Source organism: Rhinichthys klamathensis, unplaced genomic scaffold (assembly GCF_029890125.1).
Source record: "Rhinichthys klamathensis goyatoka isolate OS25496 unplaced genomic scaffold, OSU_Roscu_1.1 h1tg000118l_1, whole genome shotgun sequence".
NCBI lineage: Eukaryota > Metazoa > Chordata > Actinopteri > Cypriniformes > Leuciscidae > Rhinichthys > Rhinichthys klamathensis.
In genome coordinates, this window is record NW_026606655.1 from 422,501 (window position 1) to 450,000 (window position 27,500).

The 27,500-nt window shown below is 35.9% G+C and overlaps 3 protein-coding genes across 3 annotated transcripts in view; 2 read left to right on the forward strand and 1 right to left on the reverse strand.

Moving 5' to 3' along the window:
* Positions 1–4,001: 4,001 nt before the first annotated feature.
* On the reverse strand, positions 4,002–5,320 carry bbln (bublin coiled coil protein). The gene is made up of 2 exons (XM_056255090.1): positions 5,190–5,320; positions 4,002–4,219 (listed from the first exon to the last, which is right to left on the reverse strand). Exons 1-2 carry the CDS (start codon positions 5,266–5,268, stop codon positions 4,002–4,004), a joined length of 297 nt encoding a protein of 98 aa, XP_056111065.1. The 5' UTR covers positions 5,269–5,320.
* A 410-nt stretch (positions 5,321–5,730) lies between these two features.
* surf2 (surfeit 2) lies at positions 5,731–22,855 on the forward strand. The gene is made up of 6 exons (XM_056255099.1): positions 5,731–5,924; positions 6,062–6,213; positions 8,376–8,479; positions 14,090–14,347; positions 15,666–15,799; positions 22,755–22,855. The coding sequence occupies exons 1-6, from the start codon at positions 5,850–5,852 to the stop codon at positions 22,839–22,841; spliced, it is 810 nt and encodes a 269-aa protein (XP_056111074.1). The 5' UTR covers positions 5,731–5,849; the 3' UTR covers positions 22,842–22,855.
* Positions 22,856–24,272: 1,417 nt separating this feature from the next.
* Positions 24,273–27,500, forward strand: part of surf4 (surfeit 4) — a 13,764-nt gene continuing 10,536 nt past the window's right edge. The window contains exon 1 of the mRNA XM_056255100.1: positions 24,273–24,444. Within this exon, the coding sequence (XP_056111075.1) occupies positions 24,397–24,444 (48 nt within the window). The 5' untranslated portion in view covers positions 24,273–24,396. The remainder of the gene's footprint in view (positions 24,445–27,500) is intronic.

Here is a 27,500-nt window from a genome sequence, read left to right on the forward strand (position 1 = left end):
TAAGTGAGTTGTTGCTTAAAAAAGGCAAAATTATCTGCCAATGGGGTCAAAAATAATAAAAATAATGTTAATTCAAACAGAAACAAGATTATTTTTACCCCATTGGTGGATCATTTTGCTTGTTTTAAGCAAAAAAACTCTTAATTTTGATTGATTACCCCAGAAAACAAGACATAATATCTTATTATTTTACTCATCTAGTAAATGCATCTTGATTTAAGAATATTTCGATATTTGGGCTGGAAACAAGACTAAAACACTGAGTATTTTTTGCAGTGAATAAGACGAGAGTTTTATTTTAAAATGCCAAAAGATATTATGTCTTGTTTTCTGGGGAAATCAATCAATATTAAGTGAGTTGTTGCTTAAAAAAGGCTAAATGATCTGCCAACGGGGTCAAAAATAATAAAAATAATGTTAATTCAAACAATAACAAGATTATTTTTACCTCATTGGTGGATAATTTTGCTTGTTTTTAAGCAACAACTCATGATATTATGTCTTGTTTTCTGGGGAAATCAGTCAAAATTAAGTATGTCATGTTACTCATCTAGTAAATGCATCTTGATTTAAGAATTTTTAGATATTTGGACTGGAAACAAGACAAAAATACTGAGTAAGAAAAGCATTTTTTGCAGTGAAGAACAAAAGAAATAATATTTCGCAAGACAGTTTTGAGCCCTTTAGCATTTCTCTATCGTGACATTATTTTCATGCCAATTAGGCACATTTTCCCCCTTATGAGAAAAAACATTGAACACATAATTTTGCATATAACTGTAATATTACAGTAATGAGACCCACTACTGACAGAATCTCTTAAGCTGAAACATCTCAATTCATTTGTTTATATTTTTTGCATCACGGTTTAAAAACGTGCATGAAAGTCTTCGTGGGACCAAAATATCCTTCGTCTTTCCGTAAAACGTAATTTCCTTTTTTATTCTTCATGTTTTTAGGAGTGAAATATGAGCTGGACGTGTGTGTGGTCAGTAGCGTTGATCTCCTGTTTGCTTCATCTACTGTGTGTGTCTCCCTGATAGAGCGTGTCACTGAACGCAGCGTTTTATGAGGATTATAATGGCATCCGCGCGGAAACACTGGAAACAGAAGCACTGAACGACTCTTTCATTACTAGAACGAAACACTGTGTAGCAAATGCATCCGTTCACATTCATCTTCAGGCCCCAAACTCAAAGGCAAATCTACAAATCTTGCATAAACTAAAAAAAAACAAGCTTTTTTTATTTGCATCGTCGCATTAATTCAACATTTTCACCCAAAAATTCTCAGCCAAACATTTTATACTTATATTTTTCATTACTGTAACGCAGTATTTTTTTTACCCACAGACATGTTGCATGCAGAATATCCTTTATTTATTTATGGTTTTGGGACGAACTGTGACCAGACCCATTAAATGCATGTGATCATAAATCATGTTTTCCACACTGACTTCAGATCAGGCTGAATGTGATGCTGATGATTCGAGGCGGAGAGTTGAACGGAACTGCTGTATGATAGGAAATCATGACTAAAAGAAACCAGTGTTTACCACGGCTTCATCTTCAGGAGAAAACACTCAGATCAAATGACTGAAAGCTCAAATGTGCCGAGAGTTTCCTATCATGGAATAATAATAATAACGTCCCGTGTTTCGAGCTCTGGAGGAGGAACGATGCAAGGCAAGCTAAACACGAAATATGTGTTTCGTATTCTGACAAACTGAAGTGTTTCACAGCAGCTGGAGTTCATGTATTTTCCAATGTTTGTTTTCTGTATGCGTCTCATTTTAATTTCTATTAAAATATTTGATGATTACAAGATCGCGACTGGGTTATTTATGAACTATTGTAAGATTGTTTTCACTACAAAATTAAAAGGGTTAATTAATTGTGACTTTAATCTCTCAATTTCGATTTTGCAATTTTATATATAACTCCCAATTATGACTTTCAGAATTGTGAGATATAAACTCGCAATTATGAGAGAAAGTCCAATTTTCTAAATCTCCAAAAATCCAAGCTAATGTTGATTCTTGTTTTATTACGAGCAGAAATATTGTGATTTTTTTTAATACATATATATATTCCATGGCTGAAACGAGCTTCCATATACATTTATTTACATCCTTGATAAATATTTATTAAAGGGGTGGTATAATGCCCTTTTCACAAGATGTAAAATAAATCTCTGATGTCCCCAGAGTGTGTGTGTGAAGTTTTAGCTCAAAATACCCCACAGATATTTTTATATAGCATGTTAAAGTTGCAAAAACGCACCGTTTTGTGTCTGGCCCTTTAAATGCAAATGAGCTGCAGCTCCGGTGGGCGGAGCTTCAAGAGTGTGTGTGTTAGCAGCTCCGATTACCTCACGCAGACACACGCTAAAATGTCAGCAACTGTTCTGCCTTTTATGTTTAAACCGGAGTCAGACAAAGATGGAGAGACTAAGAAGAAGTGACAACATGTAGAAGCAACAGGACATCTCTGAATGGTTAGTTGATGAATTTATGTTGCTGATGTGGAGTTAACTATCTTCAATTAGCATATTCTGTCAGGATAATCTATAAATCGCTCGTATAGGAACTGTTGTGAGACGCACACAGAGTGACTTTCTATTGCATGTGAAAAGACGGATGCTACAGTTTGAGTACAGACTCACAATACAAGACTTATACAACAACTCTTCCTCTTCTCAACATGGACTGTGTGTTCCAGGGGGCGGGGTTTATGTACATTTTAGGGTTAGTGATGTCACTAACCCGGGAGGAAGCTTGTGTAGTTCTACCAGCCGTCTGTTGTAGTCCTTAAAAACGATTTCTTTAAAAGCAAATCTCTCTCTTTGCTTTGAACTTTGAGCGTTGTAACTTTGCAGATGTTGTTTGTGCTCAAACAGCAACATTACACACTCATTAAAGTTAGAAAAGTGAAATCATAATCAACCACCCCTTTAAAATACTTTTCTCATATTCACATTGCATATCACACGAAAGCAATTATCCACCCGAGGCTGTGCGTTACAGTGATTATACCACGACCGTTTGGATACGCATTTCACTACGGAATTAGAAATAAAAAGGTAATAGCGAATTTTGAATCACACAATTATGACTTTTTATGACTTTCAGAATTGTGAGATATAAACCTGTGCAATTGTGAGGAGAAAAAGTCAAAATTACAATCCAAAAAATCCAAGCTAATGTTGATTCTTGTTTTATTACGAGCTCTTTTTCTCCAGGAGAAATATTGTACCTTTTTTTTTTATCTGTTCCACGGCTGAAATAACCTTCCACATAAACTTGTTTGCATCCTTGATAAATATTTATTAAAATAAATTCTCATTGTATATCATACGAAAGCAATAATCCACTCGAGGCTGTGCGTTACAGTGATTATACCACGATCGCTTTAATACACATAATCACTGTCTCGTGTGCTTTAATGCTTTCAAATCAGTGCAGATTAACAACAGAACAACAACATAAAGACATTTACATATATAATAATTATTCTACCCTACTGGTCCACTGAGAAGACGATGCAGGTATTTTACATCATCAATGCATTAATAATAATAATGAATAATTATGAAACAGTCTGAGATGGACGATGCTTTGATCTTCTTCCTACTTCAGTGTCTGTAATCTGACTTTAGAGTCTGAATAGGTTTAAACTATTATATTACAGTTTTTTTACAAGACAATTAAAAACATTCCTCAACCTTAATTCTCATTATATATATGTGTGTGTTTATGCACATTTATGCTTGAATGTATAGTGTGTGAGTGTATATATACCTATATATAAATATATATGTGTGTGTGTGTGTATGTATATTTATGCCTGTATGCATAGTGTGTTTGAGTGTGTGTGTGTGTATATATATATATGTGTGTGTGTGTGTGTGTGTGTGTGTGTGAGAGAGAGTATTCAGGTATTCTACATCATCAATGCATTAATAGTAATGATGATAACTATGCCACGGTCTGAGATGGACGTCTAGTCTCGGGTCTGTGTGTCTCTGGACGCTGGGTCTTCTTCTGGAGGATGAGGATGGTCACGTTCTTCATCACTCAGCTGTTCTCTGAAGTCTCGTCGGGCTTGTCTGTTGGACTCCAGGAGCTCGTGAAGTTTCCCGTTCAGAGAGTCGTTCTTCTCCTCGATGTCGTCCAGGCACGAGTTGATCTGGTCCAGCATGGAGTCGATCGCTGCGTATTCTGAGCCGAGACACACACACACACACACACACATTCAGTGCTACGTCCAGCTCTCCTGCTCTCAATCCAGTGATGTTTCATTGTTTCTTAAGAAATTACTCACTTTGATCTTCTTCCTACTTCAGTGTCTGTGATCTGACTTAAGAGTCTGAATAGGTTTAAACTATTATATTACAGGGTTTTTTACGACACAATTAAAAACATTCCTCAACCTTAATTCTCATTATATATGTGTGTGTGTGTGTGTGCTTGTATGTATAGTGTGTGTGTATGTATATGTGTATCTTTTATTTATATGTGTGCCTGTATGCATATTTATGCAGGTTTGTAACCATAGTGTGTGTGTGAGTGTATATACGTATATATATGTTTGTGTGTTTGAATCAATGAGAGTGTGTGTGTATGTATATTTATGCCGGTATCCATAGTGTGTGTGTGTGTGAGAGAGAGAGAGAGAGAGAGAGAGAGAGAATGTGTGTGTGTGTGTATGTATGTATGCATATTTATTTATGCTTTTATGTATATGTATAGTGTATGTGTGAGTGTATTTACGTATATATATATATATGTTTGTGTGTTTGAATCAATGAGAGTGTGTGTGTGTATGTATATTTATGCCGGTATCCATAGTGTGTTTGAGTGTGTGTGTGAGAGAGAGAGAGAGAGAGAGAGAGAGAGAGAGAGAGAGAGAGAGAGAGAGAGAGAGAGAGAGAGAGAGAGAGAGAGAGAGAGAGAGAGAATGTGTGTGTGTGTATGTATGCATATTTATTTATGCTTTTATGTGTGTGTGTGTGTGTGTACACCCACAAAAACACACATATCCAAGTCCTAGTAAAAAATAAAAATGTAATAAAGTATTTTAAAAAGCAGTAGTTTTATTGTTTCTAGTAACTAATAAAATCATCAAAGGTAAAACATCCGAGCGATTCAGTTAAACTCATATTCCAGAATGAGAATATTTCAATAATACCTTCATCACTGAATTCATCTTCATCCTCGATTATTCCATCATCAGCTGAAATATTGGGATCTCCGTTTGGTCCAGACATATTTAAAGCAAAAGATTCCTTATAACGATACAATTTAAAATATTAATTAAAATGCAACTCGCAAAAAAAGCATATAATATATACTGTCTATATAAACATACTATTTATATATTTATAATATATAAAAGTACACTAAAATATCAGACTGATCGAGAGAGGTGATTATAGAAGATGAAGAGCTCAGTATCAGCTGACTGACTGTCATGTGACCAGCGGTCTAATAATGCGCCTCATCAGAATAATATTAACACCACTGTCTCTGCTCGAAATATGTCATTAATCCAATATTGATGGAACAAGATGGAATATAGCAATTTTGCGATGATTTTAAAACCCCTCACGATTTCGCAGCTTTACAAACGTTTTATTTCTGGCATCGCGATAGACAGCCTTTGCTCGCACGTCAGCGTCGTGTTTATATGACGTCATGTTGTAGTTTTTGAAACGTCGCGGCGCGCTGAGCGACATGTGCAGCAAAACAGAAGCGGTTAATGTTTAGAGTGTGTTTTAAAGCGGTTTTGTGATATTTGCTTCAATAGCAGGTTTTCCTCATATGATATAGATGTTTTATTTATCCCGTCATGGAGGATTTACCCGGAGATTTGAGAGCGTTTCTACAGAAGCATCCTTGTTTTCAACTCACAGACTCCAAGAAGGTCAATAACATGACGCTAAAACTCACATTTCAGTTGTTTAAATGATCTGTTTTAGGAGATGAAATCGTGAATTATAGTTGAATGCCTCTGTATGTTTGTTAATGCTTAACGTTATGTTTACATTGGTATTTTCCCAGATTAAGTGCACACTGAACGACCACGAGTTTCCCTGCAGCCTCGATGAACTACAACACTTCACATCAGGGAAGAAATACAAGAAACTGAGCGCTGAGGTGGAGTTTGACTACAGGCAGTACGAGCCCCATGTAGTCAGCAGCACTAAACAGCCGTAAGTACACACTACACCAGGTGTTTACACACTTTAAAGAGTCAGGGACCCGTTATATAGGGGCGAAAATGTCTCGGTTATGCGCATGACGTCACCGCCAGCTTGAGTGACACACTGAGTGGCAGCATTTGTTTTCAGCCTAACCCTAAAAACACACAAAACTCATCTAAATCGTGAAGGAGCTTTGAGATTGACTGTATAAATAGATTTGACAAGAAACAGAGGTATATTTTTCCAAACTGCTGAAAGCTACAGAACAGAAGCTGCGATACACAGACACAACTGGATCCAGGCAGAGAACGGTGGATTTACAGTCATTATTGTGTGCCAATATGCTGAGTTTAGGGCTAAAATCATACCCTATATATTGTATTGTTAATTATTGCATTGACAATTCATCAATTAAATATTTACAATCGTATATTCTGCATAATTGGATGTTTTTATATAAACACTGACAAAAAACTACACACGTTTTAGCGGTATTATAACAGTGATTAAACACACAGTTAATAAGGGTGAGGGTAATAGATATAACGCTGGATTTATTGGAGCAAACCTGCTCCGTTTAAATGTACTCTTTAATAATATGCTACAGCTCGGTTTTATTATTTACTGTATTTTCCAGAAAATAAGTCGAGTCGCTCAAACTTGCGTTGATGAGAATAAATTTGCATCAGTGTATAAATCACATTTTATCATTAGAAATAATGTAAAATACTGGTAAATAAAACGAAATGTTAATGATCTCTAAACATTGTAAACATGTATTTTACTTCCCCTCACTCATAAAAAGTATATGCATAAAATTAAATTTAACTGTTCTTTGTAAAAATAAAAATAAATGGAACTATAATTTATTTTAAATGCCAAGCCTATAACAAACGTATTTAAAATCTCCCTTAAAGTATTCAATAATTGTGTCCCTTAAAACTACTCTTTGATCGCCAAAATTACATATTTAAATGTTTACATATTAAAAAAATTACATATTTAAATGTTAAAGCATATTAAAAACACCACATAGACATATAAACAACATTTAAAAGCTGTATTTTCACCACAGGGGGTCTAATGTAATTTCGTTGTATCACTGCAATGACAATACATTTATTATTATTATTATTTAAGGCTAGTGAAATAGTAGTAAAGAGCAGTAGGATAATCTCTCTCTCTCTATTTTTGTGTTATGAGAAAGATCATATTCATCCGCACAAACGATGTTCTTCAGAATGCGGTTTTGTTTTTTAATCACTAGAGGGCCAAAAGTTACATGATGATGTACATTTAAACTGTAGAAAAATATATAAACTTGCATTAATGAGACCATTTAATGTCTTCATCTTTCTCTGTATTTTATATAGCGGTGTCTGTAAGAGTTAGGAATGATTTCTAATCATGAAACTTTAGATTGTCTGACAGGAATTTATCCACAATCTTTGAAAATGAAGTCATTTGGGGTCTCCTGAGAGTTAATGTGCCTCACGGAAAATAATATTCACATTCATTATGCCATTATTTTGCATATTTCAGATCTGCGGTATAAGTGTATCTTGTTGCATGTCAAAACACAATATGACTTTTTTTTCACTGGTCAGCTAGCTTGGTTTAAATGCTTTCATCATCTGGTGAAATTTAACTTTTTTTTCATTGAATTTAATTATTATTATTAATTTAGAATAATGTGCACTGATAACTAGTGATTATTTTATTTATTTATAAGCTATTGTTTTTATTAATATTTTGAATTGGCTTTTATTTTTGTTTTAATTTTAATTTAATTGTATTTTTTTTAAAACATTTTTAAGTAATTTATTTTTAAGTTCAGTTTTATTTTTTTGCAGTAAATAATTTTAGTGTTTCAACTTAAACTTATTTCCGTTATTTGAAGTATTTCATCTAATATTTTTTTTAAATAACAGAAATGTTTTATGTTTATAAGTAATAATCAAGTTGTTTAGACAATGTTAATTTCATAATATATTATGAATAATATCATGTTAAGATAATAATGTACTATGAATTATACTATGTATATGTACAATCTTTGTATTGTGTGTGTGTGTGATTTGTACTATACGGGGACAATAAAGTAACTAACTAGCTAATGACGTGTTAATATTTTCATGTTGAATAAATTGATTGTGGTTCTGTTTCCTCAGTAATCATCTCTTCTGCAAACTCACGTTACGCCACATCAACCGCGTTCCTCGACATGTTCTTCGCCACGTCACCGGCAAGCGCTACAGGAAGGCTCTAGATCAGTGTAAGTTCATCCTCCATTAACAGGGCTGGAACGGGTCGCGGTGATCGGGACCCGTACGGATCAGCTGACCCGCGGTCCGGCACGCGTTTGACTCGCGGATTAACGGATCAGTGTAACCATCATTGTGCAAAAGGCCATGGTCAAGTTACATTTATGTTATTATTATAGTTGCACAGTGTTCTGTCAAGTGTCGCGTCTGCGAGTAGGCGGAGTTTAACCGGAAGTCTCGCGAATTCGGCTAAAGTGAGATCAGATATACAGCAATGGAGGAACAGAAGGAAGAAATGTGCCAATTTACACATCCAAACCATTTTAAACGCAGAAGAAGAGGCGAAAATCAGGACTTGCGCGTTATCTGTGCGCACAGAGAGAGAGAGAGAAAGAGAGAGAAGCCCCTTTCACACAGAGATTCCGGTGTTGTGCCTAATTTCGACCCCCTGCCAAATTATTACCCGCCTCGTTGAAGTCAGTACCTGATTGCCTAATCCCAACCCCGCCCCTAATCCCAACCCCGCCCCTAACCCCGCCCCTAATCCCAACCCCGCCCCTAACCCTGCTCCTAATCCCAACCAGAGTATGTGAGCGGAGTGGAGCGGCAACAATGTTCCCTCCGCGCTCCAAGCATTTAATAATCACTCCGCTCCAGCTCCGCTCCGGGTTCACCATTTACCGCTCCCGCTCCACTCCTCGCTCACTGATATCAGAAACACCGCTCCGTCTTCGCTCCCCGAGGAAATTGCGAATAACTATTTAAGTATGCTTTGAAATCTCACAAAATTTCTCCTCATCGTAATATAGCCTATAGGCATATTATTATTTGTTTTTTTTAAACATCATTAGGAGAATAGTTTCAATGTGGTTTATTGGATAGTGTGCGAACTTTTCCTATGACTTATTACATTATCAGCATTATAAGTTAAATATCATTGCTGCTTTTTGCAGAGCATATTTTGTTTGGAAAGATGAAAATAACGTTTTCATCAGTTATCTACCCACGGGTCACTACATTTCTTACAGTTTTCTGCTCGTTCGAAATCAAACCGACAGCACTGTAAGAGTACATTTTTTGAATGCAATGCATTGAGACGCAATCGTGAGAAACAGTGTTAATTTCGTTGACGAAAATAACGACGAAAATTATTCGTCAACGACATTTTTTCACAGACGAAAACGAGACGATAACTAAATAAAACCTAGTTTTGAATGACAAAGACTATGACGAAAATCTATTGACATTTTCGTCAACGAATAAAAACTAGACGAAAATGTTAGATAGTGACGATTTGGGAAGCGATCCGTCAGAACTGATGTCCTGAGCGTGTGTGATAGATAGATGCGCACATTTGTAGGCTACTGTAACGTGATCTACCCCGCGGTCATAAAACGTTAAAAAATGTGAACGTCTGGGAGAATGAGTAGAGCAGACATATAGATCTGAATAAGAGTGACGATGCAAAAAAGAGCTCTATTCGGTGCGGTTTTCTGTGCGCACACACCTAACCCGAAGCGTGCAGTCATGCACAATACACCTACAGCGCGCGAGTAGGCTACTGAATTGAGCTCTCTTTCGTGTCTGAATGGACAAATACACACAACAGTCTGTCTAAATGTCCGTTTTAGAGAGTATTCATGTAAACTATGCTGGTTATGTCTTAAACTGTGAGTGTATCGGATGTGCATCAGTGCAATTGTATCCGCATGTCATTGGACATGATCCGACGTCTTAAAGTGACAGTGGCGATAAACATAATGCGGTCCGTGTCCTTAATTTTGATCAAGCAACAAAAGAAAAAGAGAAAAGCATTCACTGTTTGTTAATAGCTTTAATAAGGATTAATTATATTGAATTCATACAAATAAATATGTCTGCTTGAAAGAATAAAGAATGATGTATGCAAGTAGTTATAAGGAATGCATATATCATTCATTGTAAAGAAGACTGTGTTGTACTTTAGGAAAAGTGGTTTTATTTAATTTTAAGATATTTTTTAAGTAACAGCAGTTAAATCTGTATCTGTATTGCATGTTCAAACTTAAAAATCATTCATATTAATAGGTTAATAGATGTTTTCTCCGGGAGTAAATGGGTTTGGAAATTTTAGAGAAATTCTAAATTAACGCATTACAATTGAACTAAACCCATTATATTTTAGTCGACTAAATCTACTGTAGATTTAGTCGACTAAAATGTTATTGTATTTCGTCGACTAAAACTAGACTAAAACTAAAACAATTCAGATGACTAAAATATGACTAAAACTAAATGCCATTTTAGTCAAAAGACTAAGACTAAAACTAAATCAAAATTTGCTGACAAAATTAACACTGGTGAGAAAGCGATTGCGTGTGTGAATAAGTGTTAGCTTACCTGTTTAAAATGTGCTTTCACCCGATCCGGCTCGATCTCATGAAAGTGCGTCACACATTTTATTTCTCGTACCATTTATACGCCAAAAACTTGTTTTTGCTTGCATAGCCTAAGCCTGGGATACGAAGTTTTCGCGTGCATATGATACGCACTTTATGGCGTGCACGCACTTCACACACCTAATCATAACCAAGGCAAGGCATTTAGTACATTTCATTTGCATGCAAAAAAAAAGTTTATGTATAAATGGCACAAAAAATAAAATGTGTGCTATAGTGTTACGACCAACTCGTTTAAAGCCGCAACATGAAAGAGGGATCAACTCAAATGTTCAATGAATGAAAAGAAAGATTTTATTCTCTTTAACAAACATAACAATAACCACTCATAACAAACATAAGTCTAGGGAAAATAAAGAAACAAAGAAATAAACAGAATAACTACAACAAAATATTAAAGCTACATGATATAATGATAAGTATAAGAAAGAAAAGCAATGCGATGTAAAGAGCAACTCCTGTGAGAAACTATCCCACAGAGAGTGCTAACCAAATGAAAAACTCAAACACTTAAATACTAAATTTCCTAATTAACAATTAGCATGGGGGAGTGACCCAAAACTCCCACAGACTGCCACCATCAGGTAAGGAGTACACTTAGGGTCGTCACATATAGATACGCACTTTCATGAGATAGTGTTGCCCGATCATATTCAGTAGGCTTGAGAAATAACCTCCCGCAGCCACTCATGTCCATCGGCGTCATCATTCACATCCTTCACATTTTTTTCTGATTTGAGTGATCCATCTCTGTACCATGCTAGAGTAATGTTTAACGTGTGAATCCTTACTAAAAATGCAGTTTTATAATGAGCCGTTGGCATGAATTGTACTCGTGATGGAGCGGTAGTGGAGCGCTCTCGGAGCGAGTGAAAACCACGACGCTCCGACTTTTAAAAAATCCGCTCCGCACTCCATTCAAAATCACACCGCTCCACTCCTCGCTCCGCTCCCGCTCCACTCCGCTCACATACTCTGATCCCAATCCCGCCCCTAATCCCAATCCCGCCCCTAATCCCAATCCCGCCCCTAATCCTAACCCCGCCCCTAACCCTGCTCCCAACCCCTCCCCTAATCCTAACCCCGCCCCTAACCCTGCTCCTAATCCCAACCCCACCCCTAATCCTAACCCTGCTCCTAATCCCAACCCCACCCCTAATCCTAACCCCGCCCCTAACCCTGCTCCTAATCCCAACCCCGCCCCTAATCCTAACCCCGCCCCTAATCCCATCCCAACCCCGCCCCTAATCATAACCCCACCACTAATCATAACCCTGCCCCTAATCCCAACCCCGCCCCTAATCCTAACCTAAACTAATCCTGCCCCTAATCCTAACCCCGCCCCTAATCCCATCCCAACCCCGCCCCTAATCATAACCCCACCACTAATCATAACCCTGCCCCTAATCCCAACCCCGCCCCTAATCCTAACCTAAACTAATCCTGCCCCCAATCCCAACCCCGCCCCTAATCATAACCTAAACTAATCCTGCCCCCAATCCCAACCCCGCCCCTAATCATAACCCCGCCCCTAATCCTAACCTAAACTAATCCTGCCCCCAATCCCAACCCCGCCCCTAATCATAACCCCGCCCCTAATCCTAACCTAAACTAATCCTGCCCCCAATCCCAACCCCGCCCCTAATCATAACCCCGCCCCTAATCCTAACCTAAACTAATCCTGCCCCCAATCCCAACCCCGCCCCTAATCATAACCCCGCCCCTAATCTAACCTAAACTAATCCTAAACCTACCAATGCTACCAATGCTTGATTTTGGTTCATTCTCACTGCCAGTGATTTTCCGGAATCAGAGAGTGTGTTCACACACAACCCGTAAAAATCCCGTAAAGACACGTGACATATGGCGCTTTTCCACTGATTAGTACGGTACGGTTCGGTTCGGTACGGCTCACTTGTGGTGCTTTTCCACTGCATGTGGTACGGTACGGTACGGCTCGCTTCGGCTCACTTTAAATGGTACCTGGTCTGTTGAGGTTCCAAGCGTACCGTACCGGTACTAAAATGTGACGTAAAAACACTGCAGATCACTGATTGGTCAGACAGAATCGTCACTACCAGCGTCATTGGACACTAAACCCGCTAGATTTAAATAACCAGTAGACAAAACAGCCAACGCGGTAGCATCTGTTTTTAAAACTTTAAAAAGAAATGGCTGAATCGTGGTCAGTGGACGAGGTGCAGACGTTCCTCTCGTTGGTTGCCGAGGAGCGGATCCAGCAAGAGCTGGATGGGGCAAAACGGAATGAAAAAGGGTTCCAAGAAGTAGCTCAGCTCTTAGCCGCACACGGCTATCACCGGACCTACAAACAGTGTAGGGACAAAATAACGATCAGTCCCACCCACTTTGAAGAGGTACTAACTGCGGTGGAAAAGCAACCGAGCTAAAGCGAACCGAACCGTGCCGCGTCGAAACGTACCGAGCCGTACCAGCAGTGGAAAAGCGCCAATAATGTCTCGGCAGCGTCTTCAGTTTGCTTATGAGCTGCGATTTCTCTCCACGCTTGTGCATTTCTTTCTCTGACTCGATCATAAACTAGCGCATTACGTACTGTTCCACTCGCTGGCGACCGATCCCGGCTTCAGCGTCGTCATCACGGCACGGCGTTGATTACCGGATGCTTGTCAGTGCATTTGCTCTTAAAGTGACAGTAGCCTAATATTCCTGCTGTCGTCTGTGGCATTAATGTTAATAAAACAACAAAATACACCGTTAACAAAGATTTCTACAGTGAACAAATCGTGTTATTTCACATTTAGGCTTAATTATTCATTTCTGGACCTGAATACTACTGTTAGACTTCGTAACTTTATTTAGTTTCATCTCTTCTTGTTATTTGTGTATTTGTTCTTATTTTATTACTGACTGTTCACTTGTTTTTAATAATGTGTGAACTTTATCAGTTAGGCTAGTAGTTTCTGATGTGGTGTCGAAGAACTTCAAGTGAGCTTTAAATAATTAATGAAAAGCAAAGTTACCCCCCCCCCCCCCCCCCCAATATATACTTTTTTTTTTTTTTTTTTTTTGCTCATCCGATCCGTGGCTCAAAAACCGTAAATGATGCGAACCGTGAATTTTGTGCTCCGTTCCACCACTACTGATTACTAATATTGTCATTAATTAATAAAGTCATTAATATGCCATGCTTTATATCTGTGTCAGATGAGGAGTGTGTGCGTCAGGGTGTGAAGTTTGTCCCGGTCCAGCTCCGGCAGAAGAAGAGAGCAGCAGTGTGTGACGAGGCCTCAGGAAGTGACAAACGGCCCACAGGAAGTGACAAACGAGCCACAGGAAGTGATAAACGAGCCACAGGAAGTGATAAACGAGCCAGCAGGAAGGAGGACAGTGGCGTCTGGGCTCCAGGTTCGAGTGACGTGGAGGACAGCGACTCTGAGGACAGTCTGTCTGACCTTTATCCACGTCAGTGCACACACACACACACACACACACCACTGTCCCAGCTCCCGCTTATTACTCACAAACTGCGATTCTCATTTAGAACAACACGCACTGATGAATTCTGCTTATTTAAGGATTATTTATTTGCTATTATAGGTTTTATTAATATTTTGAAATGGTTTTAATTTTTGTATTTTCAGTTTTCATTTTAATTTTAGTTAATTTTTTTAGTAATTGTATGTGCTTTTTGTAAGTTAGGTCTTTAAAAATATAAAAAAGAATGAAAATTAATTATTTATATAAATTGTATTGATATTTTGAATTAGCTTTTATTTTTATATTTTCAATTTTCATTTTAATTTGTTTGATTTTTAGTAATTTCTATGTGGTTTTGTTAATTAGGTTTTTAAATAAATATAAAAAACGAATAAAATATTTTTTTAAATATTTTAGTATTATTAGTTTTCATTTTAATTTTAGTTAATTTTTTTAGTAATTGTATGTGTTTTTGTTAGTTAGGTCTTTAAAAATATAAAAAAGAATAAATTAATTATTTATATAAATTGTATTGATATTTTGAATTAGCTTTTATTTTTATATTTTCAATTTTCATTTTAATTAGTTTGATTTTTAGTAATTTTTATGTGGTTTTGTTAATTAGGTTTTTAAATAAATATTAAAAAAACGAATAAAATATTTTTAAAAATATTTTAGTATTATTAGTTTTAGTAATTTAAGTAGGTTTATGTGATTTTGTTAATTAAACAAATTTTTTTTTAATAAAATAAAATAACTTTTGTTGGTTTTATAGTTTTATTAATATTTCGAATGAGCCTTTATCTTTTGTTTTCAGTTTTTATTATTATTTAATAATATTATTATTATTATTTAGTTTTTATAAATTATTTAAAAGAAGTAATAAAATGCTTAAACTAAAACTAATATTATAGTTTTATTTATATTTTATTCTTATTTATGGTTTAATTAATATTTTGAATTGGTTTTTATATATATATTTTTAGTTTCATGTTAATTTTAGTAATCTTAGTAATTTCATTGTGCTTTTGTTTTAAAAATGTTGTTATGTGCATTTTTTTTATATAGCTATATAGGTTTCATTTATTTATTTTCAGTTTAAAGTTTTTTTTTATTTCCCGTTAATAATTTTAGTACTTCAACTTCAAACTTATTTAAGTTTTTTGCAACATTTCTAATTTACATTTAGTTTAAAGTTTAATTTTATTTTATTTCAGCTTTAAATGACCAGGAATGTTTTCACTGGTTATGATTATGGATAATAACCCTGATGCTGATGTTAGTGTGTGTCGTGTTTCTGCAGCTTCTCTCTTCATTAAGAAGGAAGAGGAAGAGCAGAACATGAAAGAGGAAGAGGACTTTGAGACTGATGATGATGATGAGGAAGATGAAGTTTCTGAAATGGAAGTAGAAAACCAGACACAGAAACGCAAAAAGGTGATTTGATTGACATGTGTGTTTGATGAAGTGTAGAATATGAATGCAGTTTTGAAGGTTTGACACTTTAATCATGAATTATGTCTAAATTTGATTTGCATACATTACTTTCACAGAGTTCCACATATTTCATGAAGCAGTTTCACACTTTATTGAAAAAGGGATATTTCACCCATAAATGAATATTCTGTCATCATTTCCTCTCGCTTGTGTCGTTCCAAACCCGTAACACTTTCGTTCATCTTCTAAACATAAACAATGAAGATATTGTGATGAAATCTGAGAGATTTCTGTCACTTTGACTCTTCATAAAGTCCATAAAGATATCGTTTAGGAAGTGACATCTTCATATAAATACAGGATTCACTCACAAAAGTGGAATTGACATAAAAATATAGCATGTCAAAATAGATAAGCAAATGCAGACTGATAGATAATAATAATAATAATAATAATTTTAAAATATTTTCTATAGCGCCTTTAAAAGTTACATCTCAAAGTGCTTCACAAAAAATTGGAAAAAATAAAAGAGAAATACAACAATATAAAAGAAAAGAATATTGAAATATAAAATTCAAATATAAAACATGTTATCAAAACAATGCCGTTAGAAAACATAGTTAGAAGTAATCAAATAAAAGCTACCCTGAAAAATTAGGATTATGTGTAAAAGTTATGACTTGTATAAAGTTAAATGTCTATTAGGGATGGGCGAATCGATATGTATTGGAAGCTTGTTTCCGTCACTGAATAAAAAAATAAATAATAATAATTGCGACTTTTTATCTCACAATTGCGAGATATGAAGTCAGAATTGTGAGAAATAAAGTCACAATTCTGAGAAATAGTCGCAATTGCGAGATATAAAGTCGCGATTGCGAGATATAAAGTCGCGATTGCGAGATATAAAGTCGCGATTGCGAGATATAAAGTCGCGATTGCGAGATATAAAGTCGCGATTGCGAGATATAAAGTCGCGATTGCCAGATATAAAGTCGCGATTGCCAGATATAAAGTCGCGATTGCCAGATATAAAGTCGCAATTGCGAGAAAAAAAGACAGAATTGCTACTTTTTATCTCACAATTCTGACTTTTTTTCTCACAATTGCGAGTTTACATCTAGCAATTCTGACTTTATAACACATAATTGCGAGTTTATGTCTCAATTCTGACATCTTTTCTCTTCTTTATATCACGCAATTGCGACTTTATATCACGCAATTCTGACTTTATATCACGGAATTCTGGCTTTATATTACGCAATTCTGACTTTATATCACGCAATTCTGACTTTATATCTCACAATTCTGACTTTATATCACGCAATTCTGACTTTATATCACGCAATTCTGACTTTATATTACGCAATTCTGACTTTATATCACGCAATTCTGACTTTATATCACGCAATTCTGACTTTACAACACGCAATTCTGACTTTATATCACGCAATTCTGACTTTACAACACGCAATTCTGACTTTATATCACGCAATTCTGACTTTATATCACGCAATTCTGACTTTATATCACGCAATTCTGACTTTATATCACGCAATTCTGACTTTATATCACGCAATTCTGACTTTATATCACGCAATTCTGACTTTATAACACGCAATTCTGACTTTATAACACGCAATTCTGACTTTATAACACGCAATTCTGACTTTATATCACGCAATTCTGACTTTATAACACGCAATTCTCACTTTATAACACGCAATTCTGACTTTATAACACGCAATTCTGACTTTATAACACCCAATTCTGACTTTATATCACACAATTCTGACTTTATATCACGCAATTCTGACTTTATAACACGCAATTCTGACTTTATATCACACAATTCTGACTTTATATCACGCAATTCTGACTTTATATCACGCAATTCTGACTTTATAACACACAATTCTGACTTTATAACACGCAATTCTGACTTTATAACACACAATTCTGACTTTATAACACACAATTCTGACTTTATAACACGCAATTCTGACTTTATATCACACAATTCTGACTTTATAACACACAATTCTGACTTTATAACACACAATTCTGACTTTATAACACGCAATTCTGACTTTATAACACGCAATTCTGACTTTATAACACGCAATTCTGACTTTATAACACGCAATTCTGACTTTATAACACGCAATTCTGACTTTATAACACGCAATTCTGACTTTATAACACGCAATTCTGACTTTATAACACGCAATTCTGACTTTATAACACGCAATTCTGACTTTATATCACGCAATTCTGACTTTATAACACGCAATTCTGACTTTATATCACGCAATTCTGACTTTATAACACACAATTCTGACTTTATAACACACAATTCTGACTTTATATCACGCAATTCTGACTTTATAACACGCAATTCTGACTTTATAACACACAATTCTGACTTTATAACACGCAATTCTGACTTTATAACACGCAATTCTGACTTTATAACACGCAATTCTGACTTTATAACACGCAATTCTGACTTTATAACACACAATTCTGACTTTATAACACACAATTCTGACTTTATAACACGCAATTCTGACTTTATATCACGCAATTCTGACTTTATATCACGCAATTCTGACTTTATAACACACAATTCTGACTTTATATCACGCAATTCTGGCTTTATAACATGCAATTCTCGCAATTCTGACTTTATAACACACAATTCTGACTTTATAACACACAATTTTGACTTTATATCACGCAATTCTGACTTTATATCACGCAATTCTGACTTTATATCACGCAATTCTGACTTTATATCACGCAATTCTGGCTTTATAACACGCAATTCTGGCTTTATAACACGCAATTCTGGCTTTATAACACGCAATTCTGACTTTATATCACGCAATTCTGGCTTTATAACACGCAACTCTGACTTTATAACACGCAATTCTGACTTTATATCACACAATTCTGGCTTTATAACACGCAATTCTGGCTTTATAACACGCAATTCTGACTTTATATCACGCAATTCAGGCTTTATAACACGCAACTCTGACTTTATAACACACAATTCTGACTTTATATCACGCAATTCTGACTTTATAACACACAATTCTGGCTTTATATCACACAATTCTGGCTTTATAACACGCAACTGACTTTATATCACACAATTCTGACTTTATAACACGCAATTCTGACTTTATAACACAATTCTGGCTTTATAACACGCAACTCTGACTTTATAACACACAATTCTGGCTTTATATCACACAATTCTGACTTTATATCACACAATTCTGGCTTTATAACACACAATTCTGACTTTATAACACAATTCTGGCTTTATATCACACAATTCTGACTTTATAACACACAATTCTGACTTTATAACACACAATTCTGACTTTATAACACACAATTCTGACTTTATAACACGCAATTCTGACTTTATATCACGCAATTCTGACTTTATATCACGCAATTCTGACTTTATATCACGCAATTCTGACTTTATAACACGCAATTCTGACTTTATAACACACAATTCTGACTTTATATCACACAATTCTGACTTTATAACACGCAATTCTGACTTTATAACACAATTCTGGCTTTATAACACGCAACTCTGACTTTATAACACACAATTCTGGCTTTATATCACACAATTCTGACTTTATATCACACAATTCTGGCTTTATAACACACAATTCTGACTTTATAACACAATTCTGGCTTTATATCACACAATTCTGACTTTATAACACACAATTCTGACTTTATAACACACAATTCTGACTTTATAACACACAATTCTGACTTTATAACACGCAATTCTGACTTTATATCACGCAATTCTGACTTTATATCACGCAATTCTGACTTTATATCACGCAATTCTGACTTTATATCACGCAATTCTGACTTTATATCACGCAATTCTGACTTTATAACACGCAATTCTGACTTTATATCACGCAATTCTGACTTTATATCACGCAATTCTGACTTTATAACACACAATTCTGACTTTATAACACACAATTCTGACTTTATAACACGCAATTCTGACTTTATATCACGCAATTCTGACTTTATATCACGCAATTCTGACTTTATATCACGCAATTCTGACTTTATATCACGCAATTCTGACTTTATAACACGCAATTCTGACTTTATAACACGCAATTCTGACTTTATATCACGCAATTCTGACTTTATAACACGCAATTCTGACTTTATATCACGCAATTCTGACTTTATATCTCGCAATTCTGACTTTATAACACACAATTCTGACTTTATAACACGCAATTCTGACTTTATAACACGCAATTCTGACTTTATAACACACAATTCTGACTTTATAACACACAATTCTGACTTTATATCTCGCAATTCTGACTTTATAACACACAATTCTGACTTTATATCACGCAATTCTGACTTTATATCTCGCAATTCTGACTTTATAACACACAATTCTGACTTTATAACACGCAATTCTGACTTTATAACACAATTCTGGCTTTATAACACGCAACTCTGACTTTATAACACACAATTCTGGCTTTATATCACACAATTCTGACTTTATATCACACAATTCTGGCTTTATAACACACAATTCTGACTTTATAACACAATTCTGGCTTTATATCACACAATTCTGACTTTATAACACACAATTCTGACTTTATAACACACAATTCTGACTTTATAACACACAATTCTGACTTTATAACACGCAATTCTGACTTTATATCACGCAATTCTGACTTTATATCACGCAATTCTGACTTTATATCACGCAATTCTGACTTTATATCACGCAATTCTGACTTTATATCACGCAATTCTGACTTTATAACACGCAATTCTGACTTTATATCACGCAATTCTGACTTTATATCACGCAATTCTGACTTTATAACACACAATTCTGACTTTATAACACACAATTCTGACTTTATAACACGCAATTCTGACTTTATATCACGCAATTCTGACTTTATATCACGCAATTCTGACTTTATATCACGCAATTCTGACTTTATATCACGCAATTCTGACTTTATAACACGCAATTCTGACTTTATAACACGCAATTCTGACTTTATATCACGCAATTCTGACTTTATAACACGCAATTCTGACTTTATATCACGCAATTCTGACTTTATATCTCGCAATTCTGACTTTATAACACACAATTCTGACTTTATAACACGCAATTCTGACTTTATAACACGCAATTCTGACTTTATAACACACAATTCTGACTTTATAACACACAATTCTGACTTTATATCTCGCAATTCTGACTTTATAACACACAATTCTGACTTTATATCACGCAATTCTGACTTTATATCTCGCAATTCTGACTTTATAACACACAATTCTGACTTTATATCACGCAATTCTGACTTTATATCACGCAATTCTGACTTTATAACACGCAATTCTGACTTTATATCACGCAATTCTGACTTTATAACACGCAAATCTGACTTTATATCACGCAATTCTGACTTTATATCACGCAATTCTGACTTTATATCACGCAATTCTGACTTTATAACACACAATTCTGACTTTATAACACACAATTCTGACTTTATAACACACAATTCTGACTTTATAACACGCAATTCTGACTTTATATCTCACAATTCTGACTTTATAACACAATTCTGACTTTATATCACGCAATTCTGACTTTATAACACGCAATTCTGACTTTATATCACGCAATTCTGACTTTATAACACACAATTCTGACTTTATAACACGCAATTCTGACTTTATAACACGCAATTCTGACTTTATAACACGCAATTCTGACTTTATATCACGCAATTCTGACTTTATATCACGCAATTCTGACTTTATAACACACAATTCTGACTTTATATCACGCAATTCTGACTTTATAACACACAATTCTGACTTTATAACACGCAATTCTGACTTTATATCTCACAATTCTGACTTTATAACACACAATTCTGACTTTATAACACGCAATTCTGACTTTATATCTCACAATTCTGACTTTATATCACGCAATTCTGACTTTATAACACGCAATTCTGACTTTATAACACGCAATTCTGACTTTATATCACGCAATTCTGACTTTATAACACACAATTCTGACTTTATAACACGCAATTCTGACTTTATATCTCACAATTCTGACTTTATATCACGCAATTCTGACTTTATATCACGCAATTCTGACTTTATAACACGCAATTCTGACTTTATAAACTGCAATTGCGACTTTATTTCAATCAATTCTGACTTTATATCTCGCAATTGTGACTTTATATCAATAAATTCTGACTTTATAACTTGCAATTCTGACTTTATATCAATAAATTCTGACTTTATATCTCGCAATTGTGACTTTATATCAATAAATTCTGACTTTATATCTCGCAATTCTGACTTTATATCAATAAATTCTGACTTTATATCTCGCAATTGTGAGATAAAAAGTCTCAATTACCTTTTTTATTTTTCATTCTGTGGCGGAAACAAGCTTCCATAGATATGAAGTATCGATACTCTAATAAAACATTTTGTAATAATGAATAAGTAACAAATAATATTTTGTAGATTTCCATGGTTACCATTACAAGTGAACTTTTTAACCATGTGTAAACAAAACAAAAAAATCGAATAAGTTTCTGTTAAGGCGTAATGAATGTTTAAATGCCTTTCAAATGTAATGTTAAGTGGGTATCATTAATACTTTTACTCTTAGTAATTCAATAATTTGAGAAATTGTTTAATTTAAAAGTTCAGTTTAGAGGGATCATATCAGCGATACTGGCCTTTAGTATCGCATCGAAAACAAAATAAGTGGAATCGCCTATCACTAATGTGTGTGTGTGTGTCTGTCTGTGTGTGTGTGTTCTGCTGTAATGTGTGTGTTCTGCTGTTTCTCCAGCTTCCTCCTCCCGGCTCCACCAAGAGGTTTAAGAAGAACAGAAAGAAGAATGGTTTTAAACATGTTGGCAAAGTAAATGGAAAATAAAAAAGTTGAACTCATTGAAATGTTTTTTTTCCTGTAAGGGATTTTCATAAATGCATGTGTTTGTGTTTGACAATATTAGAGCATTGCTATTTTAATATCGTTGAGATGCTATTATAGTTTGTATTCATAATTTGAATTTTTATATTTGTAGTTTTGAAATAATTTAAAAAAATACATTTTCTGTTTTCAATTTAATTGTTGTTTTATTAATTTTGTTGTGCTTTTATTAGTTTTGTTTTTTAATGTCTACATGTTTTTTTGTCTTTATTTGCAGTTATTTAAGTAAACTGGAAAATGAGTTTATATTTTGGAGACTTTGACTTCTAATGAACTTCGATACGCTGAACCGCCGCAAGAATGACTAATAATAGTATAACAATTAAATGATCAATCAAATGACAACTATATGACAAATGATTATAAAATGAATTCATAAAAACTAAGAGAATAAAACACAACAGATGTGTGTTTGCTCTTTTAAAGCAACACACACACACACACACACACGTTGATCCTTCACATTGAACATCAGTGTGTTTCAGCTGTTTGTCTCCTATTTATCTGATATTGTTGATTACTTGTGTATAATTACAGACACAAGCTCATGACACATGCAGCTGTTATACTAATGCACTTTATTGTGTTTGATTTATATGAGGGATATAAATAAATATTTAAAGTGTGTGTGTGTGTGTGCGTGTGACAGAGAGAGAGACACAGGTATGTGTGTGTCTGTCTGTGTGTGTGACAGAGATAGGTGTGTGTGAAATGTGAGAGAGAGAGAGTGTGTGTGTGTGTGTGTGTGTGTGTGTATGAGTGACAGAGGTGTGTGTGTGTTTGTGAGAGTGAGTGAGTTTGTGTGTGTGTGACAGAGACAGAGGTAAGGGTGTGTGTGTGCCTGTGAGAAAGAGAGAGAGAGTGTGTGTGTGTGTGTGACAGAGAGAGACAGAGGTATGTGTGTGTGAGAGAGAGAGAGTGTGTGACAGAGATACAGAGGTAAGGGTGTGTGTACCTGTGAGAAAGTGTGTGTGTGTTTGTGTGTGCCTGTGAGAGAGAGTGTGTGTGACAGAGAGACCGAGGTAAGTGTGTGAGTGTGTGTGTGTTTTAATAAATATAATTATTATTGTCTATCATTTTGAAATTATACGAAATAAAATGTATTTCAACTTAAAATAATATATAATAATCAATTTTATATTATTACAATAACTATGATTTATTAGTAATACAATAATAATAATTAATTGTATCTTTATTTTTTATAAATTTATAGTATAATGTATCTATAATGTGCTTGTTTTACTGAAATATTCTCACAACTGTAATAATATATTGGTGAAAGTCTTGATTAACTGTTTCGCCGTGCGCGCGCGCGGTTGAGTATACGTGGCTCGCGGGAGGCCAGTGTGCGCGCGCACGAGAACAGAGGTTCTTTCGTATCAGCGCGGTGCATTGTGGGACGGCGGCGGTGGAGGCCTATACAGGCAGCAGCACTTCTGAGTGTTTAATACACGTGTGTTTATATTGTTATTGTCATATATCAGTCATATCAGCGATGGGGCAGGAGGACCTGATAAGCTCGGCGGAGGACGTGGCGGATCAGGTGTCAATCATCTTTATTTATCACTGTGTGTCTGTGTGTGTGAGATTAATGTTTACTTCCAGGCGAAGTGTGTTATATGTTTTGTTAAAGCTGTGTGTGTGTGTGTGTGTTTGTGCATCAGTGACCCGGTGTAATAACACTTCGCTCCATGTTGTTTCTTTATCAGGGTTTATTAGGAATTTTCATTTTTGACGTTTGAATTAAAATGCACGTGAATGCATTGAGTAAACAGGCATATATTGGTTGCTACATGAGTTTAGAATATGCAAAAACAAAATACACATTAAATGCATGTTCGCATTATGTGTTATGAGAGGTTTCTCCAGGTCTGAAAGTTTCATATGCGTTATGAAGGATTGAGTCACAGCTGTTACTGTACTTCACTGTTACTTCACTTAGTTTTTAATCTCAGTGTTGAGAAATACTGAAACTCAGAGAATTAGATCATAACCTTCTCAAAGCACATTGTCTCTGGTTTCCTCCTGAACTCATCAAACATGACATTTCATAAGAGCTGTCAGTGATCCTCCATATGTCACCTGCTATTAAAGTGTGTCTGCACGGGTGTGTGTGTGTGTGTGTGTGTGTGTGTGTGATTCCCAGCATCTGCTCGCTTGCAAATCTGGAGTCTAAATGTGGAAAAGTGGAGTGAATCGCTGGAGGTTCAGGTTACTGTGACTGTGAGCTTCTGCTGTTATGAATATGAGATATTGATGCAACAAAACCTTAAACATCAAAGTAAGTTTCTGCTTTCATTTGGATCTTCAGAATGTGTGTTGCTAGCGTGTTGTTAGGGTGTTGCTAAGGTATTCTGAGTTGTACTAGGGTATTCCTAAGTGGTTGCTTGGGTATTCATGGATGGTTTGCTATGGTGTTTCTAAGGTATTCTGAGTTGTTACTAGGGTATTAGGCTGTTCATTGGGTATTTTGGGTGGTTGCTATGGTGTTGCTAAGGTATTCTGAGTTGTTACTAGGGTATTAGGCTGTTCTTTGGGTATTTTGGGTGGTTGCTATGGTGTTGCTAACTAAGGTATTCTGAGTTGTTACTAGGGTATTCCTGGGTGGTTGTTAGGGTGTTGCCAAAGTATTATGAGTTGTTACTAGGGTATTCCTAAGTGGTTGCTTGGGTATTCCTGTGCAGTTGTTAGGGTGTTGGTAAGGTATTTTGAGCTATTACTAGGCCTAGGGTATTCCTAAGTGGTTGCTATGATGTTGCTAGGCGGTTACTTGGGTGTCCTGGGTGGTTGCTAGGGTGTGGGTGAGTGATTTCTTCTGGGATAAAATAGGAAATATTAGAATTATCAAGTGTAATTTTAGTTGTTGTTTTTTTGTTTTAGTAATATAATGAATTAATGCTTATTTTTATATTTTAAGTTTTCATATTAATTTTTAGAAATTTGGTTGAGCTTTAAAAAAAATATATATATTGCTAAAGGTTCAAATCATTTTTATTTCAGTTTTAGTTTTTTAAATTCCAGTTAATAATTTTAGTGCTTTAACTTAAACTCATTTCAGTTTATTGCCAAGGCAACGTTTCAAATTTGTATTTAGATTTTCAACTATTATTTATGTTTTATTTTGTTAAACAGCTTTATTTCAATTAACAAATATTTTTAATTGTTTTAGTTAATGATAGTAACCAGTTGACAGCTTTTATGTAACTGTTATTTTTTTATTATTATTATTTTTAATTGTTTTGTTTGATTGTAGAGATTACATTAAATTAATTGTATACAACTAATTAAATTATTATTGATATGATGATTATTACTCCCAGTGTTGGGGAAAGTTACTTTTTTAAAGGTTAAAATATTGGATTACTCCCTACAAAAGCGAACTAATTACATTACTTGGTTACTTTTATGGAAAGTAATGCGTTACATTACATATGCGTTACTTTTTCTATCAGTGATTGGCTGCTGGCGTCTGGTCAGTGATTGGCTGCTGGCGTCTGGTCAGTGATTGGCTTCTGGTGTCTGGTCAGTGATTGGCTGCTGGCGTCTGGTCAGTGATTGGCTGCTGGCGTCTGATCAGTGATTGGCTGCTGGCGTCTGGTCAGTGATTGGCTTCTGGTGTCTGGTCAGTGATTGGCTGCTGGCGTCTGGTCAGTGATTGGCTGCTGGCGTCTGATCAGTGATTGGCTGCTGGCGTCTGGTCAGTGATTGGCTGCTGGCGTCTGGTCAGTGATTGGCTGCTGGCGTCTGGTCAGTGATTGGCTGCTGGCGTCTGGTCAGTGATTGGCTTCTGGTGTCTGGTCAGTGATTGGCTGCTGGCGTTTGATCAGTGATTGTCTGCTGGCGTCTGATCAGTGATTGGCTGCTGGCGTTTGATCAGTGATTGGCTGCTGGCGTCTGATCAGTGATTGGCTGCTGGCGTCTGGTCAGTGATTGGCTGCTGGCGTCTGATCAGTGATTGGCTGCTGGCGTCTGATCAGTGATTGGCTGCTGGCGTTTAGTCAGTCATTGGCTGCTGGCGTCTGATCAGTGATTGGCTGCTGGCGTCTGGTCAGTGATTGGCTGCTGGCGTCTGATCAGTGATTGGCTGCTGGAGTATGATCAGTGATTGGCTGCTGGCGTCTGATCAGTGATTGGCTGCTGGCGTCTGATCAGTGATTGGCTGCTGGCGTTTGATCAGTGATTTGGTGCTGGCGTCTGATCAGTGATTGGCTGCTGGCGTCTGATCAGTGATTGGCTGCTGGCGTCTGGTCAGTGATTGGCTGCTGGCGTCTGATCAGTGATTGGCTGCTGGCGTCTGATCAGTGATTGGCTGCTGGCGTCTGATCAGTGATTGGCTGCTGGCGTCTGGTCAGTGATTGGCTGCTGGCGTCTGGTCAGTGATTGGCTGCTGGCGTCTGGTCAGTGATTGGCTGCTGGCGTCTGGTCAGTGATTGGCTGCTGGCGTCTGGTCAGTGATTGGCTGCTGGCGTCTGGTCAGTGATTGGCTTCTGGCGTCTGGTCAGTGATTGGCTGCTGGCGTCTGGTCAGTGATTGGCTGCTGGCGTCTGGTCAGTGATTGGCTGCTGGCGTCTGGTCAGTGATTGGCTGCTGGCGTCTGGT

Bases quoted from the DNA above. Each gene is read 5' to 3' on its own strand.
- bbln (XM_056255090.1), bottom strand. From the start codon at position 5,268: ATGTCTGGACCAAACGGAGATCCCAATATTTCAGCTGATGATGGAATA. The intron at 4,220-5,189 runs GTATTATTGAAA...GTCTCGGCTCAG, and splicing joins AGATGAATTCAGTGATGAAG to AATACGCAGCGATCGACTCC.
- surf2 (XM_056255099.1), top strand. From the start codon at position 5,850: ATGGAGGATTTACCCGGAGATTTGAGAGCGTTTCTACAGAAGCATCCT. The intron at 5,925-6,061 runs GTCAATAACATG...GTATTTTCCCAG, and splicing joins AACTCACAGACTCCAAGAAG to ATTAAGTGCACACTGAACGA. The intron at 8,480-14,089 runs GTAAGTTCATCC...TATCTGTGTCAG, and splicing joins CAGGAAGGCTCTAGATCAGT to ATGAGGAGTGTGTGCGTCAG.